The sequence below is a fragment of the Lactuca virosa genome, chromosome 7 (assembly GCF_052849685.1).
Source record: "Lactuca virosa cultivar CGN04683 chromosome 7, Lactuca_virosa_CGN04683_v6, whole genome shotgun sequence".
Classification (NCBI taxonomy): Eukaryota; Viridiplantae; Streptophyta; class Magnoliopsida; order Asterales; family Asteraceae; genus Lactuca; species Lactuca virosa.
The window spans coordinates 31,946,658-31,969,265 of record NC_136432.1 but is presented as its reverse complement, the minus strand read 5'-3'; the positions used below and the strand labels follow the sequence as shown (position 1 = coordinate 31,969,265).

At 35.6% G+C, this 22,608-nt stretch overlaps 1 protein-coding gene across 1 annotated transcript; it reads right to left on the bottom strand.

Annotated features, from left to right (window-relative positions):
• Positions 1–6,537: 6,537 nt before the first annotated feature.
• Positions 6,538–8,035, bottom strand: LOC145124879 (scopoletin 8-hydroxylase-like). Its single transcript, XM_079060360.1, has 3 exons — positions 7,403–8,035; positions 6,970–7,315; positions 6,538–6,893 (listed from the first exon to the last, which is right to left on the bottom strand). Exons 1-3 carry the CDS (start codon positions 7,906–7,908, stop codon positions 6,651–6,653), a joined length of 1,095 nt encoding a protein of 364 aa, XP_078916486.1. The 5' UTR covers positions 7,909–8,035; the 3' UTR covers positions 6,538–6,650.
• Positions 8,036–22,608: the final 14,573 nt, after the last annotated feature.

Genomic DNA, 22,608 nt, shown 5'->3' with positions numbered 1-22,608 from the left:
ATTTTAGATTTTTAGCTCTTTTTATTAGTATTGCATTGTATATTCTTTATTTTCTTTAGTATGGATCGTACCGGGTGCTTTTTATGTTGCATGAGGAATTTTGCAGGGTTTTGGAGCTTATTGCGATTGTGGATTACAGTGAAGACGGACTTGTGGGCTTGCGATGCATTATTGGGCTTAGCGGATCGATAAAAGAAGACTTGGGCCTTAAAGAATTGAAGACTTGGATATTTTTGGACTTGTGAAGATGGATCATGGATAATTAATTTGGGTTTGGAGCATCCATATTTGAAGTTAAATGATGATTGGCTAATTTAAATCACATGGATATGGAGGGGACCAAAGGAATCTTTGGTAGTGGAATGGTGGAGTGGTGGAATGAAGGACCAATAGCATTACAACAACATTTGCGCGGGTGGAGTTTTCGTCGCGCGGGTACCCGCGCAACTACCCAGTTTGGGCATTTTGGTCATTTGGCTTGCCATAACCTTGGGGGATCAGATCTATCAGCCATAACTTCGTTTTGACACCATTGGAGACCTGTAGGAGGCGATTTTTGAAGCTCAAGACTCATTTTTTTCATCTTTCCAAGTTATTGGTAGTTTCTTTATGCAATTAGACTTTTGTGATTTTTGTTTTATTTCCATGAGTGGCTAAACTCTCTATTTTGGTAGACCTTTGATAAACACACAAATGTTCATTGTGTTGAATTGCCTTGGTTTACCAATTCTCTCCAATATTTGAGCATCTCACTTTCTTGCTTAATTGCAAGTTTTTAGTTATTCAAGTCTTTTAGTTTTCAAGCAATCATAACACCCCCCTTTTAGTTTAATTGTAGTTAGTTAGTTTATTTTCACTAGTTCTATTGGATTGCATTGGTGATTGAATATAACCATTTCCCCGAGGATCGATACCCCTTTTACCATTATATTACGTTTTATTTGCAAACAAAGGGTGTAATTTGCTTGGTGGACTTGACATCCCACCATATTTAAGCTGTGAGTTGATTGTATTAAGCTGTGAATTGAGTGACATTAACTTGTGATTTTTTTATAATTTTTTGACTACATCAAGATGTGAATTTTCTGTTTAAACTGTGAATTGCATATATTAAGCTATGAATTTTTTGTATTAAAATGTGAATTAACTGTATTAAGCTGTGAATTAACTAGTATTAAGCTGTGATTTTTTTTTATAAATTTTTTGTTTGCTTCTGAAATATAAGATTGAAGAAATATTATACACAAATATGATTTTATCTAATTTTGAATAAAGTATGTAAAATTTAAATTGTGAATATTTATGTAAATACATTTGAAAGAAACACTACCATATAGATATGAAAATATAAATATAAGTTTTAAGTTTAGAATATAGTTGTGAATGTATACTTTTTGTGCATTAAACTGTGAATTTGTTATATTAAGCTGTAAATTTTGTATACTTAATTATGAATTAACTATATTAAGATGTGAATTTTTATATGAATTTTGTATTAAAATATGAATGATTTATGTATGATTTTTGTGAATATATGTATTTTTATGTTGTATAAATATATAAGAATGTATTAGTTTTTATAACTATTTTGCATTAAACTATGAATAAGTGAATTAATTAGTTAATTAAATTGTGAATATAGTATTTAAGTTGTTAATCAATGATTTTATATACATATTTGATTTAGAAGGAACGATGGTTGTTATGGTGACACATATGGTTGGTGATGGCATGTGGTAGCAGTTGGTGACAACAATGGTAGATTTTGAGTTTGATTTCTATAAATATGTGATTTAGTGTATAATAAATTGTATAATGTTATTTTGTGAATTTTATGTAATAAACTAAAAATGGATTGTACTAAGTTGTATATTTTATATAATATTTGTGTCAAAATATGAATGAATGTATGCATGAAAACATTAAATTGTGTATCAGTGAATTAATATATTTATTAAAATGTGAATATGATATTTTAAACTATGAATATGATATTTTAAACTATGAATATCTCTTATACACGATATATATTTTTTAAATCTATTTTTTTTATTACAATTTTGTATATTTGGCTGCAAAAATAAAATGGTATGTATTAAAAAATATTTCCAAAGAAATGAGAACTATATTGTTTGTTCTATTAAATTATGAATATGATCAGAAACGCTATTGAATTTGATTTTAGCTGAACGACGGTTCAACGGCGGTCCGATAGTGGTCCAACGGCTGTCCAACAAGTGTCAACTAGTTGTAAACTAAGGAACAGAAAAGTTTGTTTATTATAATATTAATGTATGATTTGTCTAAAATGTCATTAATGAAAACATTTAAAAAAAATGGTTCTTAGGGTTCTTAACCTTTTTGGGTTCTCATTTGGACCCCCTTAACCTTTTTGGTCAATTAACTTTTGGTTTTGTGCTCATTTGGTCACTTAACACTTTTTAAGTTTTAAAAGGTCATCAAACTTTTGGCTTTGTGCTCATTTAGTCACTTAACTTTTGGTTTGGTCACATTTAGTCACCCAACTTTTAAAATTGTGCTCATTTAGTCACTAAACTTTTAAAAAATTTAAAAAATTTAGTGACTAAATGAGCACAATTTTAAAAGTTAGGTGACTAAATGAGCACAAATCTAAAAGTTAAGTGACTAAATGTGACCAAATGAAAAGTTAAGTGACTAAATGAGCACAAAGTCAAAAGTTTGATGACCTTTTAAAACTTAAAAATAGTTAAGTGACCAAAAATGACCTAAACCCTATATATATATATATATATATATATATATATATATATATATATATATATATATATATATATATATATATATATATATATATATAGGGTCAGGTTATTTTGTTTCTTACATCTATTGTGTGCCCGTAAGCACAATTCTTGACCAATGGACGAATAAAATCAATGGTCATGATCTGAGGGTCTATGATATTACAATCGGGTAACATGACCATATAATCACACAAATTTCAGCAGAAGGGTGTTTTGGTCAATTAACCTACATTAAAAAGCGAAATTTCTAGATTTTAAGGGATAATTAATTTCCTTTTTTTAAATCTGAATTTTTTAAATTAATTCAAATTTAATTCTATTATAATTTCTAATACTAACCAATTTTGTTCTGTCAGAATGACAAAGAGTCAAATAAACTAGTAAATATATTTTCGATTTTATTCTTGCAGAATATGGTTTATTCAATATATTTTTTATAATTAAAATGCTTAAAGAATTATACAACATATTATCAAGAATAACATTTTCTAAAGAATGCATATTTCATTTTTTAAGAATCACTAATTACATTAATTCGTAAAGAATAAACTAAACAATTATTACATTCATTCTGAAAAAAAAATTGATTAATAATGGTTTAAGAATTACACTTATTCTTAAAGATTAAAACTAAGAATGGTTAAAAAAATAAAAATAAAAACATCAAAAATCTAACAAAACACTTTATACATTCTGGCAGAATACATTCTGCTAGAATACTCTCGTTCTCCATGTTTTCTTCTTTTTCCACATCAATGGCAGCCTCTTCAAAATCTATATCCACAAAGAAAACATAATCAACTTTAAAATATTAAAACTTTTAGTATATTCTAAAAGAATAAAACTATAAATTCTAATAGAATGTGTTAGACATTAAGGACTTTTAATTTATTCTAGCAGATTACCAGTTAAACAAATATACTTGTTCACATACATTCTTAAAGACGTGCTGCCAGAATGAATTTATGCAGTCTATGCTTTAAAATGTTTATACATAAAATACATTCTGCTAGATTACACTATCGTTCGCCATGATTACTTTCTTTTCCATATCATAATACAAAAACCTGTTAATTCTATGAGAATGTAAATATAAAATATTCATGTGTTTCTAGAAATTCTGACGGAATGCATACCACATGGTTAGATTCTTTGATTTTTTTTAGCATTTCAACAAACACTTGTTAGCCATTACCATAAAACAAGCCAAATGGTAAGCATTGTTTTGTTAATCATAAAAATTACAAGAATGAACTTGTCCATTATGTGAGAATATAAGTATTGCATAAAACATGTGTTCTTGATATCATATTCTGTCAGAATGGTATTCCATGAGAAAAAAACATTAAAAAACACTTAAGAAACACTAAAAAAATATCAAATTCGGCCAAGTTAAAGAAAACACCAATCAAAACTATAATATCGATCACTAAATTTAATAAAAAAAAACACTAAAAAACATCAACCCCAATTAAATTCATAAACTGAAATAGAAGAAACCTTCTGATTCAATCTTTCTTCGCAAAAAAATATGAACGAGATTCATTAATTACCTGTTGTGCATGTATGATTGTATTCAACCCCAGTTAGGTTTTCTTATGCCCCTGTCAAATCAAAATCCCAAATTCGAAACCAAAATCAGATACCAGAATCACATAAAGAAACTCGATCTAAAGTTCTTAAAAGCTTACCTGTAACCTTCTTCGGCCGAGCTGTTTAACAGCGACACGAAGCTTTTTAGTCGGGTCTTGATCGGATTTAATGGCGTCGATGTAGACACACCCGAAACCACCTTCGCTGATCTTTGCTGATCGGCTGAAGCCATTGTTGGCCGATTTGAGTTCGGGGAAAGTGAAGACTCGAAGATTACTTGGTCTCTGTGAAAAACTAGGAACATTAGACCTTCTTCCGATCGATTCTGTGGTTATGTCGGAAACAGGCTACATCTCCGGCTCACTTGAGTCCTTTTGTCGACCTACCTATAGGTGAAAAAGAATAAACGTCGTCTGATATAAAAGAGGATATAAGAGAGAGACTAGGTCAAATATATTTATTTTTTTTCCTTAATTGCAGGAATTCAATTAAATGATCCCTTAATTAAAAGTATAAAAGGTCCAAAATACCCTTAAATGATTTATTTAATTATTTATTATTTCTTGAATTCTCATTGGTGCATTTAAGAACACAATAGTTGCTAGAAACATTTGAACCTAGCTCTCTCTCTCTCTCTCTCTCTCTATATATATATATATATATATATATATATATATATATATATATATATATATATATATATATATATATATATATATATATATATATATATATATTATGAATGTTTTAGATTCTTTTATGTTTTTATGGATGTGTTTTGCTGATTTTTTTTTTGATGAATCAAAATATTAAATGACAACATCATAACTCATAATACTCAGAGACTATGCCATCACTAAATTTTTTAATGTGTGCTAAAAAGGGTTGTTTTTTTTTTTTAAACAACAAACAAAATTACTACATGTTTCTTGGTAACGTTAAGGTGTTTTGCTTAATGTCTAAAGCTAAAATTTTAATCAAAAAAATATTTCACTTTTGGTCTCTTGAGGTTTTAAAACCGCACCACACTAGAAAGTTGCACCATTTCATTGTACGGTTTAAAATTTTAATAAAGAAAATGTTTCACTTCTTGTTTCTTACGGGTTTAAAATGCATCACAATAGAAAGTTGCATCATTTCATGGTGTGGTTTGAAACCAAGTCGGACCGTTGGAAAAAAAATGCAAAAATCACACCACTTGAAAAACCGTATATTGCGTTTTTAAAATTGCAAAAACTTATGCATGTGGTTTGCAGTTCGGTTTTGACCTAAAAATGCAACATGCTCACGCTACTGGAACATGTGAAATCAAATGATCAACAAGCGGAACGCTTTGTCACATGTGAAACATAGTGAACTAAGGTAAGTGACACCAAATTTTGTCTGATTTATTGGGTACATGTGGTTATTAACCTAGATACTATTAAAAAAGAAGTTATATAGCCAACTCCCTCTCTTACTTCCAGATTTGACGAAAAAGGGGTGACCACGGAAGCACCCATTACTTTGGCGGGATTGGCTAAAAAGACACTTTATTTACCATATAGACACCTAGTTAGTGTTTTTGAAATACTTTTATTAGTTGAAATTGCATTGTTTTCCGAAATAACTAGCTATAAAAAGTTAATTATAGGTTGACTTTTGATAAATGTATCAATAAAACGTCTAAGCCGTGTCAATTAGCATAACACTTCCTTGGCTCTTTTTGAAGACATGAGCTATTATTATTTTTATTATTATTATTATCATTATTATCATCATTATTATCATCTTCGTGTCTTTGTTATTATTATTATTGTTGTTGTTGTTAGTACTTAGTAGTAGTATTATTATTGTTATTATTATTATTGTTGTTTTTGTTATTATTATTATAATAATTATTATTATTTATTTATTTATTTATTTTGATTTGAATACAAGTTCTATTAGGCTGCTTGCTTTTGAAGTAGAAACGTAACAGAAAGTAGCAGATATTTTCCTCCCCTGGTTAATGTAATCTGTTTCATTTTGGAGTAGAATAACTTTGTTTCAGTTCAGCTTCTTATTCCACTTTTTTTCCCTTTGTTTCCACAGCCCTTTAGACCCAATTTGCATGCTGATTTCCAAAAGAAATCTTATTTTAGGTTGTTGGGTCACCTGCTTTTTATTCTTGGTATAAAAATTTGACAAAATTACTTTTATATTTTAGTAAATAAATTCCAAAACACAATGAATTGAGGACAAAACTCATCTTTTATTACACACAATAACTCCACTAAAATGGAGAATAAAAGCTTAAACAGACGCGAATTCAAGAGCCACCTTTCCTCCATGGGGTTTCTGCATGATGTTGTTCGTATACTCTTTGTATGTGACTTCCTTGTATCTAGCGACCCCATCACGAGCCACCAGCTCCGGAAATGGTCCTATTTTTGCAACAGGAACCGGAGCATTGAATATAGGAATGGACACTCTTGATGCAGTGCCTGTTGTTCGCACTATGTGTTCTGCACTTTTGTACTTTCCATTGCTTAAAATCTAACACATGAAAACACCAAATCTAAGTTATTATGCATTTAAGGAGGAATTTTAGTGGTAACAGCATGAAATTAACCTGTAACACATCGCCAACGTTGATGACGAGAGCACCAGGGGTGGGTGGAACCTCGACCCACTCCTCGTTTCCAGATGTAAAGTTTTCACGTGCTTTTTTCACGTATAATCCACCAATGTCATCTTGTAGAAGCATTGTTAGCGTGCCCATATCGGAGTGCTTCTTAACTCCTATAGTTAACTCGGGGTTTGGACATGTCGGGTAGAAGATCATGTGCACCGATTTTGAACCTATAAGTGTATCAAGTCTTGAATCGTTTAGTTTCACTCCCAGGTTTCCAATTAGTGCTTGTAATAGTTTTTTCACCATCTCCGTTGATGTCTTTATGTACTCAAGTACCACTTCCCTACAAAATTACAAGCATACTCATAATCATCGGTCATCAGGGATTTCTTGAATTTTTTTTTTTTAGTAATTTGAGGTGGGTTCTTACTTGCATTCATTAGGCCAAAACTCAAGGGCATCAGTATCATTGGTGTATGTCATCTTAAGAAAATCTCTCCACATCCAAATCTTCTCTTTCTCAGGAACAAAGCTCGTTGCATACATGACCATCGGATTATTACTCACCTCCTTGAGATATGTCGCCTTCTTTTCAGCTGGTTGATCAAAAAACTGGTGAGTTGCAGTTTTAAGCGAGTCTAGAAGCTCCAAAGGCACACCATGGTTCACCACCTGAAAGAAACCTAGAGTTTCAGCAGCATGGGCTAAGGCCTTGACCACTTGATCATGGTTAGGACCATCGAGCTCCGATAGATCAATGATCATGTTTTCAGATGATGGGGCTGCTTGCTGCTTGTCGAATCGCTCGTTGGGAGGTTGGATGAACCGAGGTGGCACCTCCGTGAGCCCGGAGTACTCCACCAGACCTTTGACACCATTTCCCTCTTTCACGACGAAGTTGAACAGTGAATTCTCATCATTGAAGCTTAGAGCCATTTGAGAACTGTAAATGTATTTGTCACTTTACACGTACTTTCCTAATTGACCACAAGTTGGAGAGGTTTTGTGGTGAGATGACACCCACTCATTGAGTAATTATAGGTTCCACCGACTTCTCATCCTTTAAAGTTTAAACCCCTGTACACAATCCGTAGCATATTTTATTATAATTTTGTTAATTGTTAATGATATACAATTATACATCGTTCGAACAAATTTGCGACTTGGACCATACAAAAACAAAAATGGGCCTATCAAATTACCAACATAAATTGAAACTACCAAATTTGACAATTTCAAGCCGCTTAAATTTGAAGAAAGAAACTTCAATTATTGACGTGTTGTATTTATCTTAGAGAACTCTTACTACTTTTTTTTTATCAGATTTGATATAAATAAAAAACTACAAATAAATCTATAAAAAAATAAATCTACAAGGTTTTCTAAATGAAAAGTCAAAGTCTAATAGTATCAAAGATAAACAATATCTAACTATTAGACTACACTTATTTGTATTACATTTGTATGTCATTTCTTATTCTTTGAAGGGTTTATATGTAATTATCTCCACTATATAATGAACATAACCCCATGTCTTTTGACATGGAGATTCATTTACACATGGTATCCCGTATACCCCACAACAAAATGGGCGGGTTGAACGGAAACATCGTCATATTGTGGAAATCGGGCTTGCTATGATGTTTCACGGGCACATTCCAACAAATTATTGGGTGCACGCTTTTAGCTCCGTCGTGTTTATTATTAATCGGTTACCCACCAAGGTTCTTGGCATGAAGTCGCCATTTGAGGTGTTGTTTCATCGGGTGCCCCCATATGACACTTTCCGTCCTTTTGGATGTCACGTGTATCCTTATTTGCGTGATTATGCAGCTCACAAACTCTCTCCTCGGAGTATACCATGCGTCTTCATTGGTTATCATCCGCAATACAAAGGCTATCAATGTCTTGAACCGGTTTCCTCACGCATCTTTATTACTCGACATGCCCGGTTTGATGAGACTTATTTTCCTTTTGGTGGGTCATCTGGCACAGCTCCCATGGCCTCTTTGCCTTTACATGAGTTTTTTTGGAGATGTTCCAAGTATCCCGATGCCCTCATCCCCGCCTATGGCTCCTTCAAGACCGGCCGCCCCGTCTCCGCCCTCAATTTCATGTGTATTTTGCCCGGAGCCTGTTTCTGTCGCACCTGAGGTCACCGAGCCTCCACCAGCAGCCGCCGATTCCGCCCCCGATGTTGATGCCGAACCGGACCTCCCCGGGTCAAGCTCTTCTTCTTCCGAAAGCTCTTTTGGGCCCGACTCGGACACCGATCCCATTGACGAGTCTGCTTTAGCCCCTCCCGAGCCCGAAGTGCTCCACCGGCCCCCTTGTCCTCACACCCCATGACCACTCGCGCTAAGGTGGGGATTTTTAAGCCACGTTATCGGGTTGATCTTGCCCACCTTCGATCCTGTGGACTGGTATCAGTTGTGCTCTCTTCTCCGGAGCCGGTTTCTCATGTCACTGCCTTGCGTGAACCTAAATGGCGTAATGCTATGCGCTCTGAAATGCATGCGTTGCACCACAATAATAATTGGACGTTGGTTCCTCGTCCGCCTCACTCTAATATTGTTGGTTGCAGGTGGATTTTTCGTACTAAGTACCGAGCGGATGGTTCTATTGAGCGGCACCAGGCTCGTCTTGTTGCCCAAGGTTTTAGTCAGGTGCCGGGCCTTGATTTTTCGCATACTTTCAGTCCTGTTGTCGAAGCTGCCACGATCCGTGTTGTTCTTTCTCTTGCCATTGTAAATGGGTGGCAGCTGTGTCAACTTGATGTTAATAATGCCTTTTTACATAGCAAGTTGGGTGATACAGTTTATATGCAGCAACCCCCGGGGTTCGTTGATACTCGGTTTCCTAATCATGTTTGCAAGTTCAACAAAGCTATCTATGGGTTGAAGCAAGCCCCGCGTGCGTGGTTTCATCGGTTGAGCTCTTTTCTGGTTACTCATGGATTCTCTTGTAATCGGGTTGATCCATCTTTATTTGTTTTTTGCCGGGATCGTTGCATTCTTTACTTGTTGGTGTATGTGAATGACCTAATCCTCACTAGATCTGACACCTCCGTTATGTCTAGCTTTATTGCCAAGCTTCATGCTGAGTTCCGTATTAAAGATCTTGGGCGCTTAAGCTATTTCCTTGGCCTCGAGGCGACGTCGCTTCCACACGATCTCTTCCTCAGCCAGGCCAAATATGCTCATGACATTGTTTCTCGTGCAGTTCTACTTGATGTTAAGCCCATGACGACTCCCCTTGCCACCAATGCCTCCCTTATTAGTGATGGTCCCCTTTATGAGGACCCCACGCGCTATTGTTCGTTGGTCGGTGCACTTCAGTATCTGATGATTACTCGACCGGACATTGCCTATGCTGTGAATCAGGTCAGCCAGTATCTTGTTGCTCCGACTGTCGCTCACTTTCAAGCTGTGAAGCGTCTTATTCATTATGTGAAGGGAACGCTCACTTTTGGTCTCACTTTTTCTCGGCCAAAGTCCACATCTATTGTGGGCTACTCTGATGCGGATTGGGCTCGTTGTCTTGATACCCGACGTTCCACTTATGGCTACTCGATATTCTTGGGGGGTAATCTTGTATCTTGGAGTGCTAAGAAACAACCGACCGTTTCTCGCTCCAACTGTGAATCTGAATATTGGGCCATACCGAACACTGCCGCTGAGATGATTTGGCTTACTCATCTTCTGCGTGAGCTTCATGCTTTGCCTTCCGGTCGGCCGACCCTCCTTTGTGATAATCAGAGTGCGCTCTTCCTCACCCAGAATCCTGATGCTCACAAATGTGTCAAACACATTGACCTTGATTATCATTTTTTTCATGAGCTCGTTGCATCTGGAAAACTTATTACGATGTTCGTTCCAACTAAGCTTCAGGTTGCGGATATCTTCACCAAAAGCCTGCCTCATCAGCAGTTTGAGCAGTTTTGTTGCATGTTGCGCCTTGGTCCACCACCTGTCGCTTGAGGGGGGGGGGTATTAGACTACACTTATTTGTATTACATTTGTATGTCATTTCTTATTCTTTGAGGGGTTTATATGTAATTATCTCCACTATATAATGAGCATAACCCCCATGTCTTTTGACATAGAGATTCATTTACACACTAACTTATCTTTCTGGAAATATACGTTACCAACCAATTCATCATTTTTTATGATATGTATGACCTCAAATAGTTTCTATTTTCAAAAAAAATTTCCCTACCGATATGTTGGTATTGAGATGCAAACTCGACAATTGTAAAGACAACGATATAGACAGTTATGCAAAGAAGATTAAACAATAATAGAAGAATATTTACTTGATCTATTTGATCAAGCTAGCTAGTCCACATGCAAACTAGAGACTCTTTATTGATATTGAATGATATACAAGATTTATTTATTTAATGCACTCTTAATGATGCCTCACACGATCACGTAATCTTGCTATTACACTATTAGACCGTCCTAGGGGTACAATAATCAAGATGTATTTATAGTAACGTTGACCTAAAATTATGGCAAGCCAATGAGCCTCGGACATGTTAGCGTAAAGGCCAAACTTGTTCTCTAAGATTGTATGGACACTACTGAATTGCTTCGTGTAGTACCGAAACATGTAGGATCGATGCTTTAGAATATCTAAACGTGTTTGTGCTTCTGCTTGGACTTCGCTTCTTCCAAATACCTCCGATCTCCATCAAGACCAACTTTTTACTTTTGTTTTTTACTAAATTTGTGATTGTGCTCTTTAGAACACTTCATAATTCTTAACCTTCAGAATTCTTCGGCCTTTGCTGAATTACAAGGACAACTTCGCCTTCTCCCTTATATATATATATATATATATATATATATATATATATATATATATATATATATATATCAACACGGTTGTATAGGAATAGTTAATAAGATTAAAATTTGATGAACAATGAACACATGTAAATAAAAATATGTATAGTTTTTGTAAAATGTGCATGAGTTGTAAGGTATATACATATTTGGCCACTCAAGTTTTTTGGGATATTTTTTTATCATTAAACTCTTAATTTTTTTTGTTTATAGAATACTATTTTGACCGACTATTATAGATCTACTTGGTTTTGGCTACCATGGTCATCTTCTTCGATCAACCTTTTGATTAACATGATGAAGATGATGAATACTTGAGTTTTTCTCTTCTATGTGCTATAACACCCCCTAACATGGGTTATCTGATCAAAAACAATGTTTACACATCTTTCAAACTTCAAAAATTTAATGTTGCAAAAATTACAATCATAATATCACTACAAAAAATATGTCATTTAGTGGCATACAAAAAGTGCCACTAAAACTCCAAAAAAGTATCACTAAAGGCTTTTTAGAGAATCTGCAGCACACATAATAAGTGTCACTAGAAACGCTCTCACTCTAACCCTTTAGTGGCACTTTTTGTTTTTGCTGCTGCAGTTTTTAGTACAACTTTTGTATTTGCCACAATAGAAAAAAGTTTTTTGTGGCACATATTTTGTTCCACTAAAGGCTAATTTGATTCAAAAAATGATGCTACTTTTAGTTACTTGTCACAATACATAAAAATGTTTTGTGACACATTTTGCGACCGAAATTCCGAAAATACTCATAAGCTTTATAATTTAGGCTATTTATATCTACATAAATTTTTATATATAATACAAAATAAAATAAAAAAGAAAAATTGGATTAACTATAAAAATAATATTATTTACTTTCCTCCACACAACTTATTGTAAGTAAATACTTACCAATAATATTTGGTCTCTGTATCTGGATGTGCTATTGAACATAGTAATGAATCTAAAAAACGAAATAAGTTTTAGTGGTAAATAAATATATAGACACATACTATAATTAATACCCTATTATAAAACAACTTATTAATTCTTTGGAGAGAATACTAGTTGCATTACAAATTGGAACCTGACAACATGTAATGTTTACATATGGCCTATACCACAACAAAATACGAATATGCCCTTTTTCCAAAAGCAAATCCATTTGCAGGAGTCTCATAATAATAATTAGGAAAACATTAATGATAAGTCTTACAGAGGCATTATCATATGTGCTTAGCCCTACACCAACAACAAAAACAGGTCGCCCCTTTAACAAGAAACCAAACAACAGTCAATGAAGATCAAATTGGATTCTTTAATTATCATGTTTCTTAGGGGATAAAATCGACAAATGTGGTGAAGATGAGTACCTCTTTTGTGTAACATGACATTCCTAAAAGCTGTGAATCAGGAACTCCTGTATAAAAGTCAGCGAGAACAATCGGTTTTTGTATAGATAAACAAAAAAGTTAATATGTTGCATGGACTTATCGTGTTACATTTATGGAAATCATGAATATATGACATTTATATAACATGCACTACATTAAAGAAAATAATACAAAATCACAAATAATATATTATCAATCTCATTTTGAATCCTCTAACTTAAACAATCAACAAGCTGAAAAGAGAACATTTTATAATTTGAAATCTTAAAATAGCAGATTAATTTCAATAAATGAATTTGAGCTTACTATTTTGTGGGAATTGGGGACATTTCATCTCTTGCTTTTAGAAACCACACCAGAGCAGTTGGATACCCTTAATGCAAATACACACTCAATTTGACCAGAATTAGTCAACTAGACAAATTATTAAAAGTTCAAATATAAATTATTATAATTATAGATATGGTCAAAGGCATATCTTGTACCAAGAGGAGGGTGGTCAAAGATTTAATGTTGGTTAATGATAGAAATTGAATCGTGAAGTGAAAAGACAATAGATTTTGTGGGATTATTAAGAAATTTGTTACCCTTGACATTGTCGAGACGCTTTGAGATTCATCCCAAACTGTGTGAAATACCATAATTGCCATGGACCTTCATGCCTAAAAGTATACTGAAAGCTTGCTTCCACCTGTACAAATATGAAGAAATCTTGAAGCCAATGAATAAATTGAACTCCTTATGAGATAGAAACATGTGCAAAAAGAACATATACATTTGGAATGATACTAATTTCATGGAGTACCTCATTTTGGAGGAACTTGGTGAAGAACCTCTCGGTTTCAATATTGCCAGTCACTAGGGCTTTAACCGTTTCACCACCTTTTTTTTTCTCTCTTTAGCATTTCTACAAACACTTTATGTTCACTTTTCTTAAGCACGTTATGAACTTCTACAAACCAATTTTCAGCATCATTTCGATCAAGTCCTTCCTTAGGAACCTCTCTAATTCCATCCAAAGAACCTATTTTATGAAAAGAAATATGATGAAGAAATGGAGAAGGGTAAAGAAAGAATAAAAATAATTTTATGAAGCCGATTTAAAGAAGATATGCATGGATGCAACCAATTTGAGAGAGAAGGAGATGGAACCTCACATTAGGAACCAATGAGTTTACACATACACAAATCAAAAAAAAAATTTAACAACACTAGAATAAGAACGAAACAAAAAGAACCAAAGAACTCACACTCTGCCAATTCCTTTGGGTCTTCCTTCCATCCTCCAAATCTACATTAGAAATTTGAAGATATCTATGGATGCAATCAATTTGAAGATGCCGCAACGGCAATGGATGAAGCAGCGACGTAGGCTGACGAAGACGTGGAGCGAAGACAGAGTTATGATCCGGCGTCGACGACGAGAGGGTAGTTACGGGGCGTTAAGATCAACATTAGTAGGAGTAAGAGTTGGGATTTTAGTATTTTCTTAGGTTAAAAGGGTGGGAGATTTTAAGGATATCCCAACAGTTAAACACTGTCACACCCCAAAATCGGAACGGCGGAAACGTTCAGGGGTGGAGGACGTCATGTTTAGTATCACAAGATATGCATTATAGTAAGCAAGTAATGAACAATCATTTCATTAGAAAGAAAGTGTTTACAATGTGTGTGTTCACATAACATAGAATTCATAAGCAAATAACAAAACAAGACTTGAAGCTATAATGCTCCATCTTCTGAATTCCCAACACGAGTACCTGTCTATTAGGCTCCTGAGAATACAAGTTATTTGAAAGAGTTGATCAGCAATGAAGCTGGTGAGTTCATAAGATTTTAGTGAAGTAAGTAAGTTGTAGAAAGTTGTTGGAAAATGTAGTTGTAACATGTAGTTGTAAAATGTAGTAAGTTGTAAGTTCTTGTTTAGAAAAGTTCGCCTGTTCCTCTAGAAAATCCTATATTTCCTACTTTAATGAAAGATAAGTAAAAATGACTCTACAATCCTTTCTATGAGTACTAAATGGATACAAGTTATATAAAACTCAGAGTAAACAAACAATCGACTGTGCGCATCTGCCCTAAGCCCACAACCAAACAAGGAACAAAAATTAAGGCGGATAGCACACATCCCATTGGTTGTTAGATCATTGTTGTATATAACCCTGGTGTATTCACTTGTTACTCATGGAGTTAATTGTAATGGTTCCTTTATATTTAATGAAAAGATTCTTTAAGAAAACCCTTATTTCTTATAATAAAATGGTGACCACAGTGACTACTTTTATTATAACTTAGTTTATACTGGATATATATGATCTAATATCGGATAGAAAGTTAACTGGGTGAATCTGTCCTAAGCCCACAACCAAACAAGGAACAGGAAGTAAGGCGGAAAGCACACATCCAACTACCTATTGGGTATTAATTATATATATATAACCATGATGTATAAACTAAGGTATTATAGAGTTAATCACCTAAGGTCCTTTAAGTTTATACTGGTTTAATAAAATGGATTAAACCCTTTACTGGGAAGTTTCTAGTTTTGTATACCAAAAGTTCTGATTTGAAAAGTATGTTTTGTACTAGAAAACTGTGCATTGACTTTGTGTCTTATGACTTGACCCATACCTGGTACCCTTATGATGACTTAATGTATACTGAGCATATATATATCTAAAATCGGATAGAAAATAGACTGGGTGAATTCGTTCCAAGCCCACAACAAAACAAGGAACAAGAAATGAAGCGGAGAACACACATCCTATTACCTGTCGGATCCTAGTGGTATATATATATCCTTTGATGTATACATTAAGGAATCATAAGGTTAGCATTATGGTCCTCTCTACTAAACGTAGCCTTCTACCAAGGCATCTAATGCTATGTGTGTTTGTTTCTTGCATGAGTTGTATATTTTCCCAAGTTAGACTATCATTAACCAAAAATATAGTTTGTATTGACTTTTAAGTGGTACTGTCACTTTTATGAAAGTAATGGGAGATGTAAGTACACAGTTGTCGTTTATAATGACATACGGATGTACTGATGACCTAAAACATGTTTGTTTTATTATGGTCATAATGTGAAGGCTAGTACCCCTACTAAACGCTCTCTCTGTCTAGAGATTAAGGGGACCAAACGCGACCTCTGCAAATTCTTGCAAGCCGTGTAATTCACATTGAAGTTATATGATCATGTATACCCAATATTGATGGGTTTTAGGTACAACAAATAAACTAGAAACAATTCCTAAGTTCACATGCAACCTACTTTGGATCTATGTTTTAACTATTGAACATACAACTTTGAATTGCAAAACAAGAACCCTAGAGGAGAGAGGCTAATTTCGAAATTAACAAACTAGGGTTTAGGGTTTACATACCTTTCAATTGTTATAGCAAACAATTGATATTCCCTTGATCTTGATCTTGATCTTCTTGGAAGCTTTAGCACCACAAGTGTAATGCCTCTAATGGAATCACACCCAAACTAGCAAGAAGGAAAATAGAAGAAGAGAGAGAGGAGGGAGTATGCAAAATCTCGGCCTTAGGGTTTCTTCAAAAGAAAGAGTACCAAAAACATGAACCAGGAGGCTCCTTATATAGCTGAGGGATCTAGGGTTTAAGGGAAACCCTAGTTATCCTTTGCTTAGGGCCTAAGCAAACCCAAGGGCCTTATCCAAGCCCCTATGGACGAAATTATTAGGGTTTCCCCTAAAGATTTCGTCCACCCTCTTCCAAGGGGATTCTAGAGCCTTCCACTCAACTATTAGATAATTGCAAACTAGTCCCTGTACCTTATAATTAATTCTTTTAACCCCAAAATCAATTCTGATTAATTTCTGGCTAACAATTAATTAAACATAATGATTTCTAATTAATATATTAATCCATTAACATATTAATAAATCATTTATATATATATTAATTTATTAATCTTATAAATTAATATATCTCCTTTCATAATTTCCTTGTCCAGTTGCTAGGTTGAGGGCAACCCAAAAGGACTGTGCTGCTATCAATTCAAGTACATACCAATTATAGTTATGGGCTTAGACACCTAATCCAACAGTCTCCCACTTGGATAAGTCTGTAACTATAATTGCTAGTATGCCTTCTAAATTTGACCAGCAAATTGTAGCTTCCAAAAAGCTGCTGTCGAACTCTGACCCAGTCAGTTACGTGTCCTAAGATAAGTGATCATATAACCCTTCGTTCTGCTTGATATCCCCAGACAAAAGACATGGAATGTAATCAATCTGTTTGTCCAGAATCTATGTTTCCCGATTCCTGATTTGTGATGATGTAGGACTTCTAATCGAACACATCAATTTAGTCCTGGCTGGGCCCAGCACATAAGTCAACACCAAATCATCGAGGGGCCCACAGATATCGCTTTTCCTGTTAGGGCAAAAGGAACGAATAAACGTTGACTCATATGCTTGTATCTTTTACTCATCAAATTATGCATGACAATACGTTTTATAACACCAAGTTACTGATGCGTTTTCGTATCACCAATGCACAACCGACTTGTAAATTACAACTCATATATCTTCGTTTCAAGATTATAAGATATTATCGTCTCAGTATTACTCGTGATGAATTCCATGAAGTAATACTCTGAGCGTGGGTTTATCCAATACTCAAATCTCAATTTCTGAGTACTCATGAACATTGCAGCAATTCTATTGCCATGTCTATCCTTAGACAATCTGCAATCCAATTCATGACAGTCTTAATTCACTACTTACTTCCAAGAGTACGAGCGACTGTGGAGTTTGAATAATCTCATTATTCAGGAAGTAAAACATGCAAAATATGAAACACAATAATAAACAATTGACAAAAGGTAGTAGCCAAACTTATAAATAATACTTTATTATTTAATCACCAAAAGTCAATTACATTTACTTTGTTACAAGTTTCAAAAACTAATCTAACTACTAAAACTAATATCATCTTTCAGTCCTATGCTCCGAGCATGCTGAATATGCTTAGCCCTACTCAGACCCTTTGTGAGGGGATCTGCTGGGTTATCTTCAGATGACACCCTCTTTACTATAAGATGGCCTTCTTCAACTCTATGTCTAATGAAATGGTACTTTCTGTCGATATGTATGGTCTTACCATGATCTCTCGGTTCCTTTGTCAAGGCAACCGCTCCTTCATTATCGCAGAAGAGTTCCATAGGCTCCTGGATGGTTGGAACAACTCCGAGATCCCCGATGAAGTTCCTCAACCAAGCTGCTTCTTTCGACGCTTCACTTGCTGCAATGTACTCTGATTCACAAGTAGAATCAGCCACCGTATTTTGCTTGGAACTCTTCCAAGTAACTGCTCCTCCATTCAGTAAAAATACCCAGCCCGACTGAGAACGGAAGTTATCTCTATCCGTCTGAAAGCTGGCATCACTGTAACCATCTACTCTCAAAGTATCACTGCCACCAAGCACAAGAACCCAGTCCTTTGTCCTTCGCAAATACTTGAGTATATTCTTAACTGCTATCCAATGAGCTCTACCTGGGTTTCCCTGATAGCGACTGACCATGCTCAAAGCAAATGCCACATCAGGGCGAGTACATGTCATAGCGTACATGATCGATCCGACAGCGGAAGCATAAGGTACACGACTCATGTCATCTATTTCAACATCTGTACTCGGGCATTGAGTCTTACTCAATTTGGTATTGCTCTGGATAGGTAGCTCTCCCTTCTTGGAATTTTCCATACTAAACCTCTTTAGTACCTTATCCAAGTATGTGCTCTGACTAAGTCCAATTAGTCTCTTCTTTCTATCTCTCAATATTCTAATCCCAAGAATATAGGCAGCTTCTCCAAGGTCTTTCATTGCAAAACACTTTCCAAGCCAAGACTTAACCTCTTTCAAGGTTGGAACGTCGTTACCAATGAGTAATATGTCATCGACATATAACACCAGAAAAGTTACTATACTCCCACTAGCCTTGATATACACACAAAACTCATCTTCACTTCTAGAGAAACCAAACTCTTTGACTTTCTCATGGAAGCAAAGATTCCAACTGCGAGATGCTTGTTTCAATCCATAAATGGATTTCTCAAGCTTGCACACTCTATTGGGAAACTTTGCATCAACAAAACCCTCTGGCTGATTCATGTAAACATCTTCAGCCAACTTCCCATTAAGGAAAGCAGTTTTGACATCCATCTGCCAGATTTCATAATCATGAAAGGCAGCTATGGCGAGCAATATCCTAATAGATTTAATCTTAGCCACTGGCGAAAAAGTCTCATCATAGTCAACCCCTGGGGTTTGAGTAAAACCTTTTGCAACCAGTCGAGCCTTGAATGTATGCACATTCCCATCCATGTCTGTCTTCTTCTTGAAGATCCATTTGCACCCAACTGTCTTGCGACCTGGTGCACTATCAACCAAATTCCAAACTTGGTTGTCATACATGGACTTAATCTCGCTGTCCATTGCCTCTTTCCACTTGGAAGCCTCTGGGCCTGCCATTGCTTCCTTATAAGTGACTGGTTCATCTAAGTTTACCAGTGTTCTGTCACTTATGAATGTGTCACCATCTGAAGTAATATGAAAACCATACAACTCAGGTGGCACACTCACCCTAGTGGATCTTCTAAGAGGTAATGAGTTATCAATTGGTTCAACAGGAACTGTTTCCTCTGGTTGAGTGCTAGTGTCATCTAAGGTTCCTTCATTGGCTGACTCTTGAATTTCTTCAAGGTCAATAGTGCTCCCACTGTCCTCTTTGAATATGAGCTCTCTTTCAAGAAAGACTCCTCTTCGTGCTATAAAGACCACGTTCTCACTAGGCCTGTAGAACAAATATCCAAAAGACTGCTTTGGGTAACCAATGAAAACACATTTCTCACTTCTAGCTGCTAGCTTGTCGTGAGTCTCTCGTCTTACGAAAGCTTCACAACCCCAGACTTTAATATGTGCTAACGAGGGAACTTTCCCTGTCCACATTTCGTGAGGTGTTTTGGCAACCTTCTTTGTAGGGACAAGATTGAGGATGTGGGCGGCTGTCTCTAAGGCATACCCCCAGAAGTGAATAGGAAGCGAAGCCCGACTCATCATAGAACGAACCATGTCTAACAAGGTTCGATTGCGCCTCTCAGCTACACCATTTAACTGTGGTGTCCTAGGAGGAGTCAATTGTGAGACTATCCCACATTCTTTCAGATAGTCGTTAAACTCGATACTAAGATACTCCCCGCCTTTATCGGATCTAAGTATCTTTATCTTTCTGCCCAATTGATTTTCGACTTCATGCTTAAACTCTTTGAACTTTTCAAAAGTTTCTGACTTATGCTTGATCAAGTAGATATATCCATATCTGCTATAATCGTCAGTGAAAGTCACATAGAATCGATTAGCATCTCTTGTAGTTAATCTAAAGGGCCCACACACATCCGTGTGTATGAGATCCAACAAACCTTCACCTCTTTCACAAGACCCTGTGAATGGTGATTTTGTCATCTTTCCCAAAAGACAAGATTCACACATATCATCTGACTTTAGGTCAAATGATTCCAACACTCCATCCTTTTGGAGTTGGGCTATGCGTTTCTTGTTAATGTGTCCAAGACGACAATGCCACAAGCATGCCTTGTCTACACTTTTAGACAAGTCAATATTAAGTACACTATTTCCTAGGCTATCAACACAAGTCACTGTTTCATACACACCATTACAAGGCAAAGCTTCAAACATAAAAACACCATTCTTATAAACAGAAATTGAACCATTCAAATCATTAAAAGAATATGTAAAACCTTGTCTGAACAATGCATGAAATGAAATAATGTTTCTCGTCATCTCAGACGAATAGCAACAATTTATTAAATCTAATCTAACATCATTACTAAGCAGAAGCTGATAAACTCCGATCTTGGTTACTGGTGAAGACTTTCTGTTTCCCATGATCAGGTTTATCCTTCCTCGCTCTATCTTCTCACTTTCCTTTAGACCCTGCAAATCAGAACAGATATGAAAACCACATCCTGTGTCAAGGACCCATGAACGAGAAGATAATGAGTTATTAGCAGAAATAGTGTAAATACCTGCCGAAGATTGCTTCACTTTGCCATCCTTGATATCTTGCAGATATTGTGGGCAAGATCTCTTCCAATGCCCTTTTTGGTTGCAGTAAAAGCAAACTGCCTCTTTTGGATCAGAAACATGGGGAGTGGAACCATTGGGCTTAGCCTTTGGGCCATTACTAGATGACCCAGCTTGAGCCTTGCTCTTCCAGTTTTGCGTGGGAGGACCTTTCCTCTTTTTCCCCTTTCCCTGTCCAATAGCTAAAACAGGGGCACTCGTAGGTGTGGAGGGTATACTTTTACCCTTCATCCCTGCCTCAGCTGTCTGCAACAAGTTGTGCAATTGGGCCAAGGTCTGCTCAGTATTGTTCAAATGGTAAGTTAGAATAAACTGACCATAACATTCAGGAAGTGAGTTCAAGACCATGTCAATGGCCAATTCCTCATCAAAGTGAATATTGAGCTTGACCAAACGCTCTATGTAGCGTTGCATTCTTTGCACATGTGACACAACTGACTCCCCATCTTTCATCTTGCAAGCCATGAGTGACTTGACTACTTCGAACTTTTCTTGACGAGCTCGCTTATGGTACTTTTCCATAAGGTCCTTGTTCATCTCGAAAGGCCAGTAGTCCTCATAGTACCTCTGCAGTTCTGGGGACATAGTTGCCACCATGATGCATGCCACTTTGGTAGCATCATCGTAATGTTTCTTGTAGGCAGCAAGATCTTCAGGAGTAGCTTCATTCTCATCAAGCTCTTTGAGCTCCTTTTCAAGAACATATTCTTTGTTCTCGAAACGAAGAGCCATCTTGATGTTGCGCATCCAATCGTTATAGTTTGAGCCATCCATAACGACTTTGGAGCATATATTGAGCAAAGAGAAGTTTTGGTTGGAGGAGGACGAAGCAGAAGTGTTTCCAGGAGTAGACATCTGAAAAGAAAGAAAGTTTTAGTTAGATTTCAAGATACCTTAATAGAATAACCCAAAGATATAATATCAAGGTTAGGATCCAACTATGAAGATTCACAACTTAGAAATGGGATGCCGAGATCCAAGTGCAAATTTCATAAAGGTAGGTGAATGACGATTCACCAATTCCACCATTAGACGAAACAAACGAAGTGAAATTCCTAATTCTTTTGAGATACATTGAAACTATTCAATGGCATGTTTTAATCTCAGATTATGCTCTTCTATTTGTGACTGGGATGCCGAGGATCACAAACAAGATGTGAATAACCATGCAAATGTGCTTGGTAACCTCATTGTCTTTATCATTAACTATTGATGTGCTGGTAAACCACACACGCTCCATCAAAATGAAAATTA